Here is a 17403-nt window from a genome sequence, read left to right as displayed (position 1 = left end):
TACAACACCGCGTCAGATGCTCAGCAACAGCTCAGCTAGAGGTCCTACTACTATTCACTTCTGCAACTCCCTACATAACGAACACCCTCCGCTACATCCACAGTCATTAGACGACCAGAGTATAACAAAACCTTCATCGCTTCATCCTAATTGATACTATCTACACATCCGAACTCTACGAAGAATGACGACTCTTGCCGGCAACCCTCTTAGCGAGGCCATCGGATACTCCTTCTCCAATGCGAACAGTGCTCCGCACCGAGAGCACTCTTTCTATCCGTATGTATCACTGTCTTCACTGTATCATAGGTATTAAGCTAACTTACAACGGCAGCTATACGGATAACGGCGGCTCTACCTTAGGCATTACTGGCTCCGATTTCGCGATCCTGGCTGGAGATACTCGATCCGTTGCAGGATACAACATTAACTCTCGTTATGTTCCCAAGGTGTTCAAAATTGGCGGTGATGACGAGTCTGGCGAAGGTGCCAACATCGTCTTGTCAGTCGTGGGCTTCGCAGCAGATGGCCAGGCCCTCAAAGAGCGACTAGATGCAGTGGTGAAGATGTACAAATACCAACACGGAAAGCCCATGTCCGTGAGAGCCTGTGCCCAACGCTTGTCAACAATTCTTTACCAGAAACGGTTCTTTCCCTACTATGTGCATGCTATTTTAGCGGGCTTGGACGAGGATGGTAAGGGTGCCTTGTACAGCTACGATCCGGTTGGCTCGTACGAGAGAGAGCAATGCAGGGCTGCAGGGTCTGCAGCAAGTCTGATCATGCCGTTCCTGGACAACCAGGTCAACTTCAAAAACCAATATATTCCGGGTAGCGGGGAAGGGCATGCCCTTGAGCCCAAGAAAGCGGAACCACTACCAAGAGATACTGTTGAGCAGCTGGTGCGAGATGCATTCACTAGCGCCGTCGAAAGACATATTGAGGTCGGAGATGGCTTGCAGATGATGGTTATTACCAGGAGTGGAGTGGAGGAGATTTATTATCCGTTGAAGAAGGATTAGGCATACCGGGGCCCATTTTAATCAATGCTTCACCAGCCTAGTTTAGTGTTATACTCTTGCGATGATTTTCTGAATATGAATAGATAAAATATCCAGTGAAGTATTCCTTCCCTCGTTTCTGTGTCGTCATATCCATTATACTCTATCCAGATCATATGCCACAACCCCTAACGCCGATACCATGTCATAAGAAGAAAGAGAAAAGAAACAAAACTCTGGTAGAGGCAGAGGCCGTAGTTCCCATGATGCTGACGGTTGGTTTTTTTCCCCCTAAAAACGCTCCTTCATGCGAGAAGCCACCTTACGAAGGTTCCCATACACTTTGCCCTGTTGAGGAGTTAGCAGCCGTTGCATCATCTGAGACGGCAATTGACAGGATCGTCACAAGGTTACTGACCGGTGGACTGCCAAGAATCAAGCTAACAATGGCCTGTTGGGCACAGTCGACATTCTTCACTGCGCCTAGCAGGTGAATTTTCTGGTCTGCAATGACGATTCTTGTCCGAGTAGCGTTCTCTATCGCAAACTTTGTTCGCCCATCTTTGCCAGCACAACGTCCAATTGCACGACTAAGGTGCTCTCCGTTGAGGGCTTTGATATCCCGAATCTCAAATGAACGTATGTAAAGATCATCCAACCTGAGAAGTGCAATAGCGTCGTCGACATCGAATCCAAGAGTAAAAGCTTTGACGAAATCCTCGCCCTTCTGCAGGGCTTCCGTATCGGTCGTGAATCGTGACGTACGTAGTTCCACAGCTCGATTCTTGATGTTCATGCGCACTTGAAGTTTGAGATGTTCGACAAGCGGGGGATAGATGCGTGCCCAGCTAGCCTTCAATGGAGTCATCCTATGCGGCGGTACAGGAACCTTCCTGCTTTCAACTCGATATACCCTGCTAGTGTCTTTGGCTGGCGTGAAGAGGGGCCGTCCCTCTTCGTCGATACGCATATCGCTGTCTTGAGTGGGCTCAATCTCAGGTGCGAGTCCTGCAGAGACCTGATCTGCCGACGTTTGGGCGTCGATCAAGATTTCCTCATCTTGCTCTGGAAGACGTTAGAATGGCCACTCGGTCGGGCTCCCGTAAAGCGTTGGCGGGGACTGACCTGACATAGTAGGCGCAACAAGCGTCTCTGTCATTTCTACTTCGGCATTTTGCCGTAAAGCTGTGGGTGCAGGCATGCTTCTGTGAGTGGGATCTGAATACTCGACGGTTTAGGCTGTAAATCAGAGTCGGAGTCCGTTATCACAGATTTTACGGTCCATGGAAAAGATGTGTGGTTATAGTGTGAATTTGTGAATTTTCGATGCAAACATTACAAACAGGACCCGCTCCTGTTGAGGCGGGATGATTTCATGGAAATTTATTCGCGGTCCGCCTGGTTAGATAGCACCGTGCTTCTGCCCGGTGATTGAGACGCATGCACCTGTCATCCCAGCTATACATCTAATAGCTTGGCTTGTTTTGCAGCTTTCTGATTAATACCAGAGAGGATTCTCCACTGCTTACCTGCCTTCCCAGATTGTCCAGCATGTGACGGCAATCATGTCTGGCTATCTCGGGCGCAGGTTGTACACCAACTTATGGGGAACAACGGAATCAATATTTGGATATGGATTGCGAGAAAGGCGCGTATCGTGCCTATCATATAAACGAAATACAGAAGACCTCAGAGCTGGCTTTTGCAATTTACATATTGCGAAAGGACATAGCTCACTTTCACGAAAACCGACACGACCTATCAGAGGATTTGCTACCGCAGGCTTTGTACATGGCGCCTCCGATCACACTGCAGCCAGGGCAACATACGCCATCCCTCTAGAGGGTTTGATGCCGCATAGGATCTCTACACCGGGAAGAAAGGGCTTGGGTATTGTCTCCTGGCTTACGATTAGGCGCGGTCTTCATACGAGCCCAGATGATCGGAGGACGACCGAGTTACGGAAGGATTCTAAAAATCATAATGACGGCCGCCATCATCCTGACGGGCTCAGTAAAGGTTCTGAGACATCCGTCAACGATAAAAGTCAGGTCTCCGAGCCGCAGTTACCTGAGCTTAATCAAAAAGGGCAATTAAACCGCCATCTCAGGGACCGATTGCCACATATACCGCACTTGCACCGGCCTACGAAAGAAGAATTGTTGGCTGCAGCTAATGGGTTCTGGTCACGACTTAAGGTCCGGTTCAAGTGGTTTTCTATACGAAGTGTCAGGCCTTTCAATCTGGATGAAATAACCGCTCTCTTCTCATGGGTGCTCCTGGGACATGTGGTTTGGGTAGTCTTGGGTACTACCACTTTCTTCTCATTGCTTATCATTGCGATTAATACCGTGTTCGCCCAAGGTAGGCCCGAAGTGGTTCTCATCGAAATTAATCCGATGCTAATCTCTATAGAAACATTGGCTGGTTGGATCGGCAATTATCTCACCAAGTCTTCCGGTGTAAAGGTCGTCTTCGAGTCTGCAATTGTTCCGAAATGGAAAGATGGCGTGATCACGTTCAAGAACGTCTTTGTTTCCAGGCGACCAGGACAAGGAACGGGGCATGTAAGTAAGGGCTCTTCGAAAACCGCTGCTGCTGTCGCCGCCGCCGCCCTCGGGGAGCAAACCAACCCTGAACTGCCCGAGCAGCGGCCCGTGTCAGATGAAGAGGACACCAACTACACACAATTCGATGTGTCCATCGAAACGGTCAATGTTACCTTGTCATTCACGAAGTGGATCAACGGTAAGGGACTTCTTCGTGACGTTGAGGTACGGGGCATTCGCGGGGTAGTCGACCGCAGATATGTTCACTGGTCAGATGACGATCTTGATCCCAAATCTTATCGACACGAGCACAATCCTGGTGATTTCGAGATTGATTCTTTTAAGATGAGCGATGTCTTGGTTACCGTGTACCAGCCAGACAACTTCAGACCCTTCCCTGTCAGCATCTTTTCATGTGATTTGCCTCAATTGAGAAAACAGTGGCTATTCTATGACTTTATGTCCGCCAATATGATGTCGGGGTCATACGATAACTCATTGTTCACAATCCACCCTCGACAAACTCATGGCTTTACCGGGGCACAGCTGGAAAATGGAGGTGAAGAAGATGGTAAACCGAGTCCATGGAAGAAGCATAGCAGGATTCGCATTGATGGTCTAAATATTGATCATCTAAATCGGGGAGTCCAGGGCCCGTTTTCTTGGATACATGAAGGAACGGTCGACATCGTTTCCGACATCATGTTTCCCGCGGAGAATGATGAAAGCCTTGCGAAGGTTATGGCCGGATTCTATGATCGGCTAGAAGCGACAGTCGCGTCTAACCTGGACCTTGAGTCGACCACGTCCAACATAAATTCGTCAGAAGAAACTGCTGCCGAAGATGACCGGCGATTCCTAGTCACCGATCTCCGCCTCCACTTGAACAATGTCAGGGCCGTTGTTCCTCTTTTCACACGTGACCTTTCATATATCAACAATGCGCTTATTAGACCCATTGTTGCCTATATTAATTCAAGGCGTACATTCATTCCAGTGAACTGTCGCCTCGTCAAACGCCTCGGAGATTTTGATGGCAGTTGGACCACTTGGGATAGCGGCTTGATGGATGATCTTTCGGCAGCGGTAAGCTCCAGTCTCAGCCCCGGTGATCTATGATACATACTAATGTTGGACAGGTATACGATGCGTTTGCGCGAGATGTGGTTGATGAGCAAGCTCGGAAGCGACGTTTCAAGAAAGTTGGCTTCTGGTCACTCCAACTAGCTGCCCAAGCCATTTTTATGGGCATGGCCGGAAATATAGCATAGCATTGTATAGTTGTACCATACGGGTGTCTGGGAGTTTAAGCTGGGTAATTTGGTTTCACCAGGATATAGGCGTTGGAGGGGGGAAAAGCGATCTCATCTTTACCCAACCCTCGAATTTTGTTTTACTTTGCCTCAGGGGGCTGCATTAGACAGGGTGTTCTGGCGTTTTCATGTTCTATTATATGCCTCTCTTCTCATCTGACGTGGGTTGTCCACCATTTCTGACGCTATTCTCGGCTTCTCGTTTTCAGCGGCGGGGCATGATGGACGGGGCAGCTAAGCAAATCCAACAAGTATGGTGCCCTTGAGGCCTTCTCTCAAAAGTGGGCTTTACTTTTCATGCAGGAACACTAGCGGCATATGCTTTTTCTGCGCCTATCTCTAAAGGGTATGTCACTGGGGAAATATGAACCAATCAGTTGTCCTTGCAAAGCATAGCCGTTTTAACCAAGCATCTGTAAATGCAGCAAGACTGTTTACTCTGTCTGCAAGTCTGGATACTGAAGGGTGGCTGTCATCATCTCTTCACCACAGTAAAAGATACTACTAATCTTCTGCCTCGCTCTCACCCTCATAGAAACCTACAAGCTCTCCTCCCTGCACTACACCAGTATTCTCGGCTCAAATTGCATTCTCATTGAAAGAAGGGAGGATCCTTCCTGCTTATGCTCTGCTGTCCCCTCCCCCTTTTTTTTTTCCTTCTTTTTCTCCCCTGTTCCCCTGGCCCCTTCCCCACTCGGCTTAGATCTTGCAACTAGTCTCAGTAAATCATGAGTCGCCGTACTCACCGAACTTCTTCCAACATCTTCCCTTAACCAGCCCGACATTCCCAGGGAATCACCCGATGCCGTCAGTTCTCGGTGTTGTCCTCACGGCGAAGGCTCGCATGTGCGGAAGGTATGTTTGTGGTTCCCTCAATCTAAGAACCGTCGAACCGTTGGCTCTGGCCCCCCTGGCCCGCTGGTGCTGAAACCCCCCAGTCGAACCGTCCGCGTTTAGCGTCCAATCGTTGTTTGGTTCCGCGCCCTCCCTCCCATGCGTGGAGTGAGCTCCGACTCCTAAACAAGCCATGTCGCAGCCTCGGCGGCAAGGTAGCGACAGTACCACCATCAACCAGCTACCTGCACCCCTTCCCACGTTACCTACAACCAAGCACCAAAGCACGGTGCACTCGCCATTGCCATTATCCAGCGATTTGATTCCTCGCGACTATCTGGGCCCACGTTCTGACGGACAGGCTTTGCGTTCCGGGGCTGCCATTGCTTCCCCCCGCAAACCTACGCCATCTCCTCTTCAAACGAACGTACACTTCCCATCGCCCCGACAAGTCAGCGCCAGTCCATCGCAGACTCCGCTATCTCCGAAGTCATTCAGTAATCCTTCCATGTTCAAGAGCAACTATACGACAAATCATACAGCATATGCGACAATTCAGACTCCTTCCTCGGATACCCATTCACAGACATCCAGCGGATCAGAAGCGGTCGTGAGAGACACTTGGGATAGTCTCAAGCAGTATGATATGAATGATAAAATGAGTGATAATCGGGCGCAGCAGATACCAGATCAGACAGGTTCCAGGATGTCTTCTCCTACCTCGCCAGCCAATTCTCTTCAATCGCCCTCCGGGAATCGTCCGGGTCAGCGTATGATGCCCCGGACCTCCTCCATTGATTCGGCCATCTCGTCGATCTCTTCCGCTTCTCAAACACACAAGCCTTCATTCGATGCCAATGCGCTAAGTCAGGCCGATATCGGAAATTTGATAGCGACTGCTGGGTCAGCTGAGGCTGTGATTATACACCTCCTGAAGGAAAAGCATCATGCGGCCTCTCAAAATTCGCAGCTCTGGCGATTGGTTGATAAGCAGCGTACACTCATTCTAGGCTTGAATAAAGATCTCGAACGTGCTTTGAAAGAGAAGGAACGCTACAGGAAAAAGGTTAAAGAGTTGCAGAGTTCCCCGCCGCCTTTACCATCCACTATCGACTCGAAACTGCGATCACGAGACAGCGAAAGCAGCGGCACGTTGACCAGCCATGGACCTGCTCGAAAAAGCCAGGCGCACAATCGCGGTGGGCATTCGGACAGTATAGACTCCGACAATCTGGGTCAGGGCTTTACTCTTATACAGTCCGCCGCTGTCGAGAAACAAGATTCGCCTGATTCGGCTTCGCTACAAGGCCTCGGTGTAGGCCAGTTGCCATTACACCCAGGCAAGGAGCGTGCCGTGAGCAATTCCACTATTCATGATGATCGGCAAGCCGAAACGCAAAGCAATCCATCACTGGTATATACACGACGAGAATTGTCGACAGCGAGTCCAATCTCCTCGAGTGGTTCAACATCTCCCGTCGATAGCACTGCACCAGGGCAGAATAAGCAGCAGGATGTGCCCCCTCCGGTCCGGAAACCTCCGCCTGCTCCCTTGAATCTTTCCCAGAAAGATACATCAACAGAACCTGATATATATGACTCTGATTCTGAGTATGAGGATATATTGGCTGCGGATGAGTTGCCAATGGAGCGCGGGAGGAGAAGGACGAGAGATGATGACGATCGAGAACGCGAGGCCGCTCTCAACAGAGACCAAGAGACCCTACAGGACCCTGGAAGCCAAGGAAGCAATTTACATAGTTTGGCGGCTGTGGAATCGCTGTCAAACCCGCGACAAGCACAGCCTTCGATTGACCATTCAGGATCATCCGCGTCCAGTCCCCGTACGAGACATAATGGACCACTTGGCGACCTTCCTAGCATCAGTATTCCAAAGAGTCCCGGTTTGCCAGTCAGCCCAAGGCCCGAGGACCGCCCGCTGGGTTCTCCGTTGCCGCGCTTACCCAGGGAAATTCCTGGTGCTCTATCGTCTTTGCCCATGTCGTCTGAGAGTAATCTTTCCGGATTGGCACTGTCGCCGCGCACTGGCCAGCATCAGAATCCTTTTTCTACAGGGACCCCTTCTAATTTAATTCCAAGCAGTTCTGCATATTCTTCCATGTCAGTCGATGCTCACAACCGGCCTATTCCATCAATCGATGCGGCAGTTAAGATTGACAGCCCACAAGAACCAGTCGTGAGGAATAACGGGATATATCAAGGTCTTGTATCGGATGAATATCCAAACCTCCTGCTGCCACCAAATGCCCTCCCTTCAATACATGTCAAAGTCTCGTCATCACGACTTCGGCCGTCCAGAAATAGCTATATGGCTTCTAGGCAATCGGAGGAAGAACCTGTATTTACGTTGGGCATATTTTCAAGATCCGAAAACATGGAGCTTTGGCGCACTGAAAAGGTTATCGCTGCTCTTCCTCAAATTGATCAACAGATGCGACAATTGTCGTCTTTTGGAGGAAAGTTGCCTGAACGGTCCATTTTTAGCGGACATTCTCCCGCCAAAGTTGACACTAGACGTGCCGCGTTGAATGCCTACTTTGAAGCTCTCCTTGATACCCCGATGGACGACAAGGCGGCGTTGGTCATATGTCAATTCCTTACATCAGATGCCATTGAACCCCGAGATGATGAGATGAGTCTACTGAGAGGTAATCACCAAGCTGGTGCCGAAATCTTACGTGGACCAGATGGTAAACCGAGGAAGGAGGGATATCTAACAAAACGAGGAAAGAACTTCGGCGGCTGGAAAGCACGATATTTCGTCTTGCATAGCCCCGAGCTAAAATATTTCGAGTCTCCAGGCGGTCCTCATCTTGGTACGATCAAACTGTACAACGCGCAAATTGGCAAGCAATCGCAGAATGCAAGCGGTCGGAACAGCTCACCGTCCCACACCGAGGAGGACTCCGACAACCAGTATCGCCATGCTTTCCTCATTTTGGAGCCCAAGCGCAAGGACTCGTCAGCTCTTGTTCGCCATGTTCTGTGTGCTGAGAGTGACGAAGAAAGAGATACCTGGGTGGACGCACTTCTTGAATATGTTGATGGTCAGTCAGAGAACGATGGCCTCAATAGTCCTGCAAAGTCGCTGCCATCAGCAAGCGGAAAACAGCAGACTAGTTCTGCTGCTAAACCGAAACTATTCTCAAATGGCGGAAAGAAGACAGACAAAGGAATCGACAATTCAGACACTGAAGGCGCTGATGCTGCAGTTCAGGGCTTCAGTTACGATGATGCTGTTCCTGCCGAGCCGCCTGTCCTTGGGCCATCGTTTGATCGACAGATCCCCAAGTCCCCGATAGCCTCTACAGGGCCTTCAGTCGATACTGCAGATTCCGGTCCAGACCATGGTCAGTCTTCATCTAGGCTCATCTCCGGCCCTACCAATGGAGCTATAATCCAGGACGCGGGAGCTTGGGGCAACAAAGCAGCTACGAGCGTTAAGGAAAAGAAACGCAGTATTTGGGGTTTCCGCACAAGGTCGTCTGTTGACCTTGCTACTCAGCTCCAGGCTTGCCATGATTCCTCGCTGGCTCCCGTGCAGAACAATATTGAGAAGCGAGAGTTCGTCCGGCCAGTGTTTGGCTTGCCCTTGGCTGAAGCCGTACAGTTTTGCGCACCACAAGGAATAGACGCTGATTTACCTGCGGTTGTATATCGTTGCATAGAATATCTCAGAGCTAGAGGTGCTGAGTCAGAGGAAGGAATCTTCCGGTTGAGCGGGTCGAATCTTGTTGTCAAGGCACTAAAGGAGAGGTTCAACACTGAAGGCGATGTGGATTTTCTCGCAGATGACCAGTATCATGATGTACATGCCGTCGCCTCCCTTTTCAAGCAATACCTACGTGAACTTCCCACCACGGTTTTGACCCGCGAACTTCATCTAGAGTTCTTGCGGGTACTCGGTAAGTACTCACATTGTACGGTTTATTCTATTACTAACACACTTTTATAGAACTTCATGAAAAACAAAAGAAGATCGCCGCTTTCAATCACCTTGTTCACCGACTCCCTCAGCCAAACCTGGCCTTGCTGCGAGCGTTGGTCCAGTTCTTGATTGTTATTGTAAACAACTCTGATATCAATAAGATGACTATCAGAAACGTTGGTATTGTCTTTGCTCCTACCTTGAACATCCCAGCGCCCGTCTTCTCAATGTTCCTCACCGACTTCGAGGACATCTTTGATGGGGTGCTCAATACTCCTGCTGAAACGTTGGAGTCGGATGTCAATTATTCTCCTTCCCATGAAGAATTCCGGTACCCCATTCGTCAGGTTGCTCCGGAGGCATCCACGCCAGGTTATGGTCAGACTACATTCGGTGAACATTCAGGCGGCATGGATGGCTTTTACCTACAGAGTAGTAAAGGCTCTGTATCCAACAGTCATGAACGTTCTACTGGAAGTGGGCCGGACGAATATACCATTGGCCATTCAAGCTCGCCGTCCTTGAACAGGATGTTGTCGCCGAATATTGACAACTCTCGTTCGGCTAAGGCGAAGAGGAGGGAGAGCTCTCTCTTGTTCATGGAAGTCAACCATCAGGACTTTCCTGCATCGCTCCATGGTGAAAACGGTATGGGTTCTTCCTCAAGCTTACCAATCAATATCATCCGCTGACTCTTCAAAGTTTGACGCAGCTTGTATGTGAATAATTACGATTATGGCGTGCTCCAATGGGCTATTACGTCATATTCAGCGTTTTGTTATCATGAATTCCTTTTAGCCTCAAGCTTACTTACTGTTTCTTGTTTCTTCTTTACATATCTCCCTTCCCCGCGCCAAGATTCGCCTGTTGTCATTGAGACTTTCAGATATGTTGCAGTATGGCTCCTTTGTCACGACCGAGCTCGACGATCCAAACGAATGTGAAACGACCACATTGTACTTCTGCTACAATTAGCCGAGGACTACGGGGTACTCTTAATACTACTAATAATACTGGAGTATCCTCTGTTTCTAATTATCTTCCCTGTCCTTGCCTGTTGCAGTCCGGAGTTGACACGCAGCACACTGTGATACTTATTATTGGATTGTACACACCGTGAACCCTACTGGAAGGAGGCATGCCTAACAATATACCCTCACGCCTTATGATTTCGTCCTTTGGTTTTGGCCTGTGCATATGCTACACTTTGAGAACTGCGGATTCACATTGGTTTGTTTCTTTAGCCTATATAGCTAGTATAAATAAGACAACTCCACCAGAACAGGTAACTGCTAGTGGGTACCTCATGAAGGCTTCCCTCCAGCCATTCACTGAGAGCCCGTAGGAAATTGATCCGAGAGCAGAACGCCAAGGGTATCCGACAAGATGATGTTAGTACAAAGGCCTAGAGCAGAAAATAATCTCGTCCCTAAAAGCCTTTTGCCCGTTCACCCTTCCAGAAACCCATCAATTCCCCGTTATCTTTAACCCAGTCCCGCACGCCATCCACCAGGGCCTTGGCCATTCCCTTGTTCTTGGACTTTCCGTCGGACGCAAATGTACCCGGGGTGAACCCTGAAGTAGGCACACGGTCGCCTGTGGCATACTCGGAGCCCATGGTAGGCAAGACATTATCGCCCGCGCTGAGGCTGACGAAGAGCGCGAATGGAACCAGCCAGACACAGAGTCCAAAATAAGACGCAACCTCTGTGAAGGTTGGCATATCCTCCACGTTAACCTGATATGGTTGGCGCCAGCTGCTAGCGCCACGCGATGAAGGCAATGGCTGTGAAAAGTGGCGAAACCAAAGCCAATGATTCAACCCGACGAGCCCGCATGATAGGATGAAGAGAGGGTCGGACAGCTTGACTATGGGGAAGCGGCGGAGATTGCTGGCATATACGATATGCGAGCCGATACTGAGGACGGTCAAGGAGAAAGGAAATCGGTCAAATAAGTAGAGAAGGATCTGAACGGCGATGATACTGTATATCAGCCGGTACAACAGCCGACGGGCGAGAACTGTATGCTCCTCCACAAGCTCCGAGAGGTAGTAAAGACCGGAGGCTAGAGACAGGTCAGTCTAATGAATACAAATAGCATCACAAGCCATGTGAGCACGGCATCTTGTTCTCCAGTCTATGGTGACGAGAGCAAGACCAATCGTCGTCATCATCATCGCGCGCATTGCGGGCATATCGTACCTATCGCTAACGTAAGGAAAGCGAACCCTACAATAACCCCCAAATACCCTACCAAGGGTAGAATCCACATTATGTAGAAGTCGAGGGCGAGGGCGCTGCGGACCGGTTCAAATCGATAGGCACGGGCGTAGTAACATCAAGCATCGGATAGTTGGCAAGATGTAACAAGAGCAATCAGTTGGCCGATCTGGACCGTCCTTGGTGCCTCAGGCTATAACAAAGTGCACCACCGCACCGCATGCCAAGCCCCCGCGGCTACACTCCGCCCGACGAAAGTAGGTTCCCCCCGAAAAAAAAAAAATAAAATAGTGAGAGGTATGAATGACTTCCCCCCCCCTTTCAAACCTCAACATCGCTCTGCTTCTCTAACCGCCCGAAACACTTAGGGACTTGATCGCAAACATGTCGCGTCCTGAAGATGTCTTGTAGGTGACCCTCGGTGGATTACGAGGAAACTCAGTAGCCAATATATCACTAACACAGTGCTACTATTCAAGGCCTCCGGATCTATTCTATGATGATAATGAGTCCCGAAAATATACCACCTCGTCTCGTATCCGTAACATTCAGTCCGACATGACCCATCGGGCACTCGACCTCCTAGACCTGAAAACACCTTCTTTGATCCTTGATCTTGGCTGCGGCTCTGGTCTCTCCGGCGAGATTCTTTCCCAGGTGGCTCCCGAAGACGGAGGCCCGCATACCTGGATCGGCATGGACATCTCACCTAGCATGCTCGATGTTGCCCTCCAGCGCGGTGTCGATGGCGATTTGTTCCTTGCTGACATCGGGCAAGGAGTACCGTTCCGGCCAGGAAGTTTCGATGCAGCCATCAGTATCAGTGCTATCCAATGGCTCTGCAATGCGGAGTCTAGTGATGTTAGCCCGGAGTACCGTCTTCGTCGCTTCTTCGAGGGCCTCTATGCTAGCCTGCGGCGTGGTGGTCGCGCAGTTTGCCAATTTTATCCAAAGAACGACGCTCAGCGGAGCATGATCAGTGGGGCTGCCATGAAGGCCGGCTTTGGAGCTGGTATACTGGAGGATGACCCGGGTACAAAGAACAGCAAACTCTATCTCGTGCTCACCGTTGGAGGAGGTGGATTACAAGGTGACATCACCGGTGTTGTTGATGGCATGAACGACGTGGATGTCTTGGACGCCCGGAAAAGGGCTATGGAGCGTGGCAAACAAGCATCATCCAGGAAGGGTGACAAGGCCTGGATTCTACGCAAAAAGGAACAGATGACCCGGAAAGGCAAGGTTGTGAAGGCGAATTCGAAATATACCGGCAGAAAACGACGTCCCGCTTTCTGATTTCTCTTGTATAGCGCGCTCACTATGCCCTTATTATAATCCCCGGTCACATCCTCACCCCGGTACAGATCGTTCTATCATAGGCGGGTTTCCCTGTGCCGGTCAATTACCACTGAAAAGGATCCAGCGTTCCGGTGTCGGCCTTTGCTGGAGAGCTAGAGTAGGGCTCGGCAACCGGTACGCGGCTATAATTTTCACGTTTGCATACCACTTGAGTTTTCTCCCATTTGGAGGTTTCTTCGCGCCGTTTCTTTGCCTCTGGGCAAGCCAAGACTATCCCAAGGGAGATGGCATTCCCGCCAATGTCAGGCCGCTGGAGTTCGTATCTACTGAACACTGGATTCCTCAGTTGTCGTTGGTCTACTGGGATCTTTGCTAAGCAGTCCGGATGTTGAAGAGACACGCTTTCAAATTCAAACGTTTGTGTACAGTTTTACGCGCCATAGCACACAATCATGTGTCCGACGCCGCGCGTCGTTGTGTCAGATGGAGTGAAGGGGAGTACAAATTATAGAGACAGTCAGAAAGGCCAGACTTGGTCTACAGATAGAAATAAAAACATTTCACTGGCCTATACAAGCTCTCATCATCATAATTGTAGCAGGTACCACATGCAAGGTGGGAGGTCGGTTTTCAAGTGGGTAATAATTTACAGAGCAGCCTCCATCTTGTCCAGGACTGCCCTGGTGAACTCGTGGGTGGTAGCCTGTCCGCCCATGTCGCGGGTCCTCGTTTTACTAGGGAAATTACGCATTAGCGACAGCTCTGAACTAAGCTGGAAGGTTGAAATGAAAGTCTGAAACTCACCCCTCACCGATCACATCATAGACGGCCTTGGAGATGCGGTTGGCATGGTCGTCCAATCCCAGGTGGCGCAGAAGCATAGATCCAGAAAGGATCATAGCGCTAGGGTTCGCCTGGTCCTTGCCCTTGATGTCAAGACCAACGTGACGGCAGCCTGGCTCGAACACAGCAACGTCACGGCCCATGTTGCAACCAGGGACAACACCAGGTCCACCCACAAGGGCAGACCCAATGTTGGAGAGAATGCCACCGTACAGGTTGGGCATAACCATAACGTCGAACTGCTGGGGGCGAGAAACAGCCTGCATGGAGGCGTTGTCGACGATCATGTCGTTAACCTCCAAAGTCGGGTAGTTCTCGGCGACCTTGTGGAAGGTGCTGCGGAAAAGGCCATCCGCAAGCTTCATGATGTTGGCCTTGTGGATGCAAGTAACCTTCTTGCGGTTGTTGGCAAGAGCGAAACCAAAGGCGAACTTGGCAATGCGCTCGGATTTGGCGCGAGTGATAATCTTCAGGGACTCCACAACACCCTGCACGGACTGGTGTTCGAGACCAGAGTATTCACCTTCGGTGTTCTCACGGATAATGCAAAGATCAACATTCTCGTGACGGGTCTTGTAGCCGGGAATGTTCTTAATGAGGACGATCGAGGCGAAAATATCCAGCTCCTGACGGAGAGCAACGTTGAACGACTGGTGGCCGGAGCGCTCAACTGGGGTAAAGAGGATACCCTTCAGACCCAGCTTGTTACGGCGCAGAGAAGCAATGGACTCCTTGAAAAGCTCTTCCGAGTGCTTGTTACCGGTGTCAACACCGCTAACATCTACCTGCTCCCACTCGATGGGAACATTGTCGGCCTTGAAGATAGTCTTGACCGACTCAGCAACCTCGGCACCGATTCCGTCACCTTTATGAAAGCGAATCACCGAGGCATCAGCAAACTGATCAAGTTGAGGAAGAGGCGGGTGTAGGTACCTGGGATGAGAGTGACGGTGTATTTGCCGCCATATTTAGTGGGCTTGAAGATATCGGACTGAACGCTAGCAAAGGCTTGGGTTATAGAGTCAATAAACCATTATGTCTCTAGCAGGACGGTATTGCACGCGATTGAGAAGGTTGACGCACATCTTGCTGGGATGGAGGAACGGAAGGAAGTCGGCGCCGCAACGCGACGGAGCAAAGACTGCCAAGCATAACCGCGTTAGAGGAAATCGGAAACCACCAAAAACGTAGATCGTCAACGAAAAGGCAATTGAGCAAAGTATATGAGAGTTCGTATTCCAAGTGCGCCCAGGCGTTCCTCTCTAAATTCAGCCGGGCGAAAGGATGTAGCGGACGGCGGTGGGAGGGAAGTAAGGGCAAGGATTCGAGCGAAGTCGGGTCGGACAAAGGAATTGATCGGTCAAAAAGCAAGGAACCATCCACTTACCTGCGCGGGTTGCGCCGTCCGCAGAGAGAACATTTTGATGGACAAAGGGGTCGAGAAAAACGGACAATAAGATTGAACGGACCGAAAAGGAGGAGAGGAGAGGGGACCCAAAAACGTGCGGACGGGAGAGCAAAAAGAGAGAGAGGGAGGGAGAGGGAGGAAAGACAAAGACGGAACCGGAGACGGCGAGAAAAGACCTAAAGCCAGCGATGCACGAGACACCGGAAAAAACGGCGGATCGTCTCGGCATCCACTCAAAGAACATGTCGGACAACCAAAACTACTTACTACTCACGCGGGCCGATCTTATCTCTCTATCACCGCCCCGACCAGCATTTCGACTTAATGGTTCCAGTCCATTATACATACGTACAAGGATCCTCTACCTTCTACTGTACATTCTCACAAGGGAGAACGGATGTACGACCACATGATCTTATTCTTGCTTTTTCTCTGTTCATGTCAAGAGGAAAACGTCCCAAAAAAGTACGTAATGATTAAGAAACAGCCAGCAACCACGGCTGACCCGCCACATGCCGGTCCTCGTCGAGGGTCTCAAAACATCCGATTTGCGGAAGTAGAGCGGGTGCTTTGTTCACAACAACCACCCCATGTTCATCAAGGTCAAAGTACTCAATAGCTTATTGATAGCTGAATCTGGTCATACTTTGTCTTATTGGCAGAACAAGGGAAACTTGATATTTTGACCACCTCATAAGGCCTGAGTGTTATTGACACCCAGTTTTGGAAAGCCTGCGATCTTACTAAATATGAGGTTGTAGAGAGCATCGTGGACGATGGATAAAGAAAGATCTCTGATTCGGACCCCTGGGTCTCTCTCTTTCCCCTTCCCTCTCGACCTTACTATACAGTCCACTTCCTTTCTATTCCTTATTGAAGCCGGTAGCTAACACCAAACGAATAGTCATATTCCTATATTCTGTCTCTATTGGTGGCAATGCCAATTGAATCTCTGGCTCATTTCTCTTGCCTTGCCATTCAATACATTGGGAATGTACCATGTATCTACTTAATTGACTGATGTGTTGCCTCTCCCGGTCAATTGGTGCTTTATTCAGAGAGGATGTTGTTGCTCCCTAGTACCTTCTCTTTCCTGGCTCAGGCTCTGGACCCGCTTCAATAGCGATATGTTCCATTGATGCACAGCAAGGCAGAGGTGACCCAGGCTTTCTGCGTTCTACTAGCAACCTATATAAAGGCTCTTTTTCGTGTTTGGCAGTCTTAAAGAAATACAAACTGTCAAGCCAAAGCTCAAACACCATTCCCTCAATTTCAAATTTATCTGACTTTCAGAAAATAAAAAACCCCCTCACATTCCTGCAAAGATGAAGCTCGTCTCTATTGTCCTTGCCGCTCTTGCTGCCACCACTGTGCAGGCTGCTGCCCTGCAGAGATGGTGTTACCTCCCTGGCCAGCCATGCAACATGATCAAGCGTGCGGCTGATGCTAGCGGAGAAGTCAAGCGCTCTGCCGATGCTTTAGCTGAAGCCATTGCAGACGCCTCTCCCGAGACCCTTCAGAGATGGTGTGTCCTGCCTGGTCAGCCTTGCAACAAGATCAAGCGGGCTGTCGAAGCCGGCAGCGAAGTCAAGCGCTCTGCCGATGCCTTTGCGGAGGCTATGGCAGATATCGACGAGTCTGACTTCCAGTAGGCTGGGCTACTGCCTCCAACGAGCCTATGCTTCTCTTTCTCACCCGTCGCCAGTCTTCCTAGGACTCAAGCAACCAGAGTCGGGGTTCGTTATCTTCTTCATTTACATATTTTTTCCAATTACGTTACTTTCGATCTACGTCATATTCTCTCCCAAAGCTGTTATACTGTGGCCTGGGGCGGTGCTTTGGCTTGAAATACCAAAAAAAAAAAAAAAAAAAAAAAAAAAAAAACCAACATACTACATCCAGGCCGAATTGAAGACCAGCAAACCAAGTGCTGCGTACTGTCTAGTCACTCTTTCTCGCAATATATCTACCGCACCGACTTTCTT

General features: G+C 49.9%; 8 protein-coding genes across 8 annotated transcripts; 5 read left to right on the top strand and 3 right to left on the bottom strand.

Moving 5' to 3' along the window:
• The first annotated feature begins 42 nt into the window (after nt 1-42).
• Nucleotides 43-1127, top strand: prs3 (proteasome core particle subunit beta 6). The gene is made up of 2 exons (XM_025621948.1): nt 43-279; nt 335-1127. Exons 1-2 carry the CDS (start codon nt 185-187, stop codon nt 1020-1022), a joined length of 783 nt encoding a protein of 260 aa, XP_025475048.1. The 5' UTR covers nt 43-184; the 3' UTR covers nt 1023-1127.
• On the bottom strand, nt 1038-2291 carry BO87DRAFT_380517 (pre-rRNA-processing protein PNO1). Its single transcript, XM_025624314.1, has 3 exons — nt 2127-2291; nt 1420-2066; nt 1038-1349 (listed from the first exon to the last, which is right to left on the bottom strand). Exons 1-3 carry the CDS (start codon nt 2200-2202, stop codon nt 1293-1295), a joined length of 780 nt encoding a protein of 259 aa, XP_025475047.1. The 5' UTR covers nt 2203-2291; the 3' UTR covers nt 1038-1292.
• Nucleotides 2292-2851: 560 nt separating this feature from the next.
• Nucleotides 2852-4821, top strand: BO87DRAFT_319575 (mitochondrial distribution and morphology protein; the record flags this gene model as incomplete). Its single annotated transcript, XM_025619858.1, has 3 exons — nt 2852-3365; nt 3417-4636; nt 4690-4821. 3 exons carry the CDS (start codon nt 2852-2854, stop codon nt 4819-4821), a joined length of 1866 nt encoding a protein of 621 aa, XP_025475046.1.
• Nucleotides 4822-5538: 717 nt separating this feature from the next.
• BO87DRAFT_179039 (GTPase-activating protein BEM3) lies at nt 5539-10449 on the top strand. The gene is made up of 4 exons (XM_025618394.1): nt 5539-5718; nt 5802-9623; nt 9674-10294; nt 10349-10449. The coding sequence occupies exons 2-4, from the start codon at nt 5891-5893 to the stop codon at nt 10351-10353; spliced, it is 4359 nt and encodes a 1452-aa protein (XP_025475045.1). The 5' UTR covers nt 5539-5718; nt 5802-5890; the 3' UTR covers nt 10354-10449.
• A 399-nt stretch (nt 10450-10848) lies between these two features.
• BO87DRAFT_344518 (uncharacterized protein) lies at nt 10849-12016 on the bottom strand. The gene is made up of 2 exons (XM_025620823.1): nt 11851-12016; nt 10849-11713 (listed from the first exon to the last, which is right to left on the bottom strand). The coding sequence occupies exons 1-2, from the start codon at nt 11918-11920 to the stop codon at nt 11076-11078; spliced, it is 708 nt and encodes a 235-aa protein (XP_025475044.1). The 5' UTR covers nt 11921-12016; the 3' UTR covers nt 10849-11075.
• Nucleotides 12017-12169: 153 nt separating this feature from the next.
• BO87DRAFT_178958 (18S rRNA methyltransferase BUD23) lies at nt 12170-13590 on the top strand. The gene is made up of 2 exons (XM_025618393.1): nt 12170-12275; nt 12348-13590. Exons 1-2 carry the CDS (start codon nt 12253-12255, stop codon nt 13162-13164), a joined length of 840 nt encoding a protein of 279 aa, XP_025475043.1. The 5' UTR covers nt 12170-12252; the 3' UTR covers nt 13165-13590.
• BO87DRAFT_368800 (isocitrate dehydrogenase (NAD(+)) IDH1) lies at nt 13473-15430 on the bottom strand (the record flags this gene model as incomplete). Its single annotated transcript, XM_025621947.1, has 5 exons — nt 13473-13901; nt 13972-14875; nt 14944-15018; nt 15094-15151; nt 15398-15430. 5 exons carry the CDS (start codon nt 15428-15430, stop codon nt 13814-13816), a joined length of 1158 nt encoding a protein of 385 aa, XP_025475042.1. The 3' UTR covers nt 13473-13813.
• A 1313-nt stretch (nt 15431-16743) lies between these two features.
• On the top strand, nt 16744-17070 carry BO87DRAFT_319470 (mating alpha-pheromone PpgA; the record flags this gene model as incomplete). Its single annotated transcript, XM_025619853.1, has 1 exon — nt 16744-17070. One exon carries the CDS (start codon nt 16744-16746, stop codon nt 17068-17070), a length of 327 nt encoding a protein of 108 aa, XP_025475041.1.
• Nucleotides 17071-17403: the final 333 nt, after the last annotated feature.

Source organism: Aspergillus neoniger (assembly GCF_003184625.1).
Source record: "Aspergillus neoniger CBS 115656 unplaced genomic scaffold BO87scaffold_47, whole genome shotgun sequence".
Lineage (NCBI taxonomy): Eukaryota > Fungi > Ascomycota > Eurotiomycetes > Eurotiales > Aspergillaceae > Aspergillus > Aspergillus neoniger.
The sequence above is the reverse complement of the archived record's forward strand: the minus strand, read 5'-3'. Positions and strand labels throughout refer to the sequence as shown.

Bases quoted from the DNA above. Each gene is read 5' to 3' on its own strand.
- prs3 (XM_025621948.1), top strand. From the start codon at position 185: ATGACGACTCTTGCCGGCAACCCTCTTAGCGAGGCCATCGGATACTCC. The intron at 280-334 runs GTATGTATCACT...TTACAACGGCAG, and splicing joins CGAGAGCACTCTTTCTATCC to CTATACGGATAACGGCGGCT.
- BO87DRAFT_380517 (XM_025624314.1), bottom strand. From the start codon at position 2,202: ATGCCTGCACCCACAGCTTTACGGCAAAATGCCGAAGTAGAAATGACA. The intron at 2,067-2,126 runs GTCAGTCCCCGC...AACGTCTTCCAG, and splicing joins TGTTGCGCCTACTATGTCAG to AGCAAGATGAGGAAATCTTG. The intron at 1,350-1,419 runs GTCAGTAACCTT...ACTCCTCAACAG, and splicing joins TGATTCTTGGCAGTCCACCG to GGCAAAGTGTATGGGAACCT.
- BO87DRAFT_179039 (XM_025618394.1), top strand. From the start codon at position 5,891: ATGTCGCAGCCTCGGCGGCAAGGTAGCGACAGTACCACCATCAACCAG. The intron at 9,624-9,673 runs GTAAGTACTCAC...ACACTTTTATAG, and splicing joins AGAGTTCTTGCGGGTACTCG to AACTTCATGAAAAACAAAAG.
- BO87DRAFT_344518 (XM_025620823.1), bottom strand. From the start codon at position 11,920: ATGTGGATTCTACCCTTGGTAGGGTATTTGGGGGTTATTGTAGGGTTC. The intron at 11,714-11,850 runs GTACGATATGCC...ACCTGTCTCTAG, and splicing joins TTTCCTTACGTTAGCGATAG to CCTCCGGTCTTTACTACCTC.
- BO87DRAFT_178958 (XM_025618393.1), top strand. From the start codon at position 12,253: ATGTCGCGTCCTGAAGATGTCTT. The intron at 12,276-12,347 runs GTAGGTGACCCT...CTACTATTCAAG, and splicing joins TCGCGTCCTGAAGATGTCTT to GCCTCCGGATCTATTCTATG.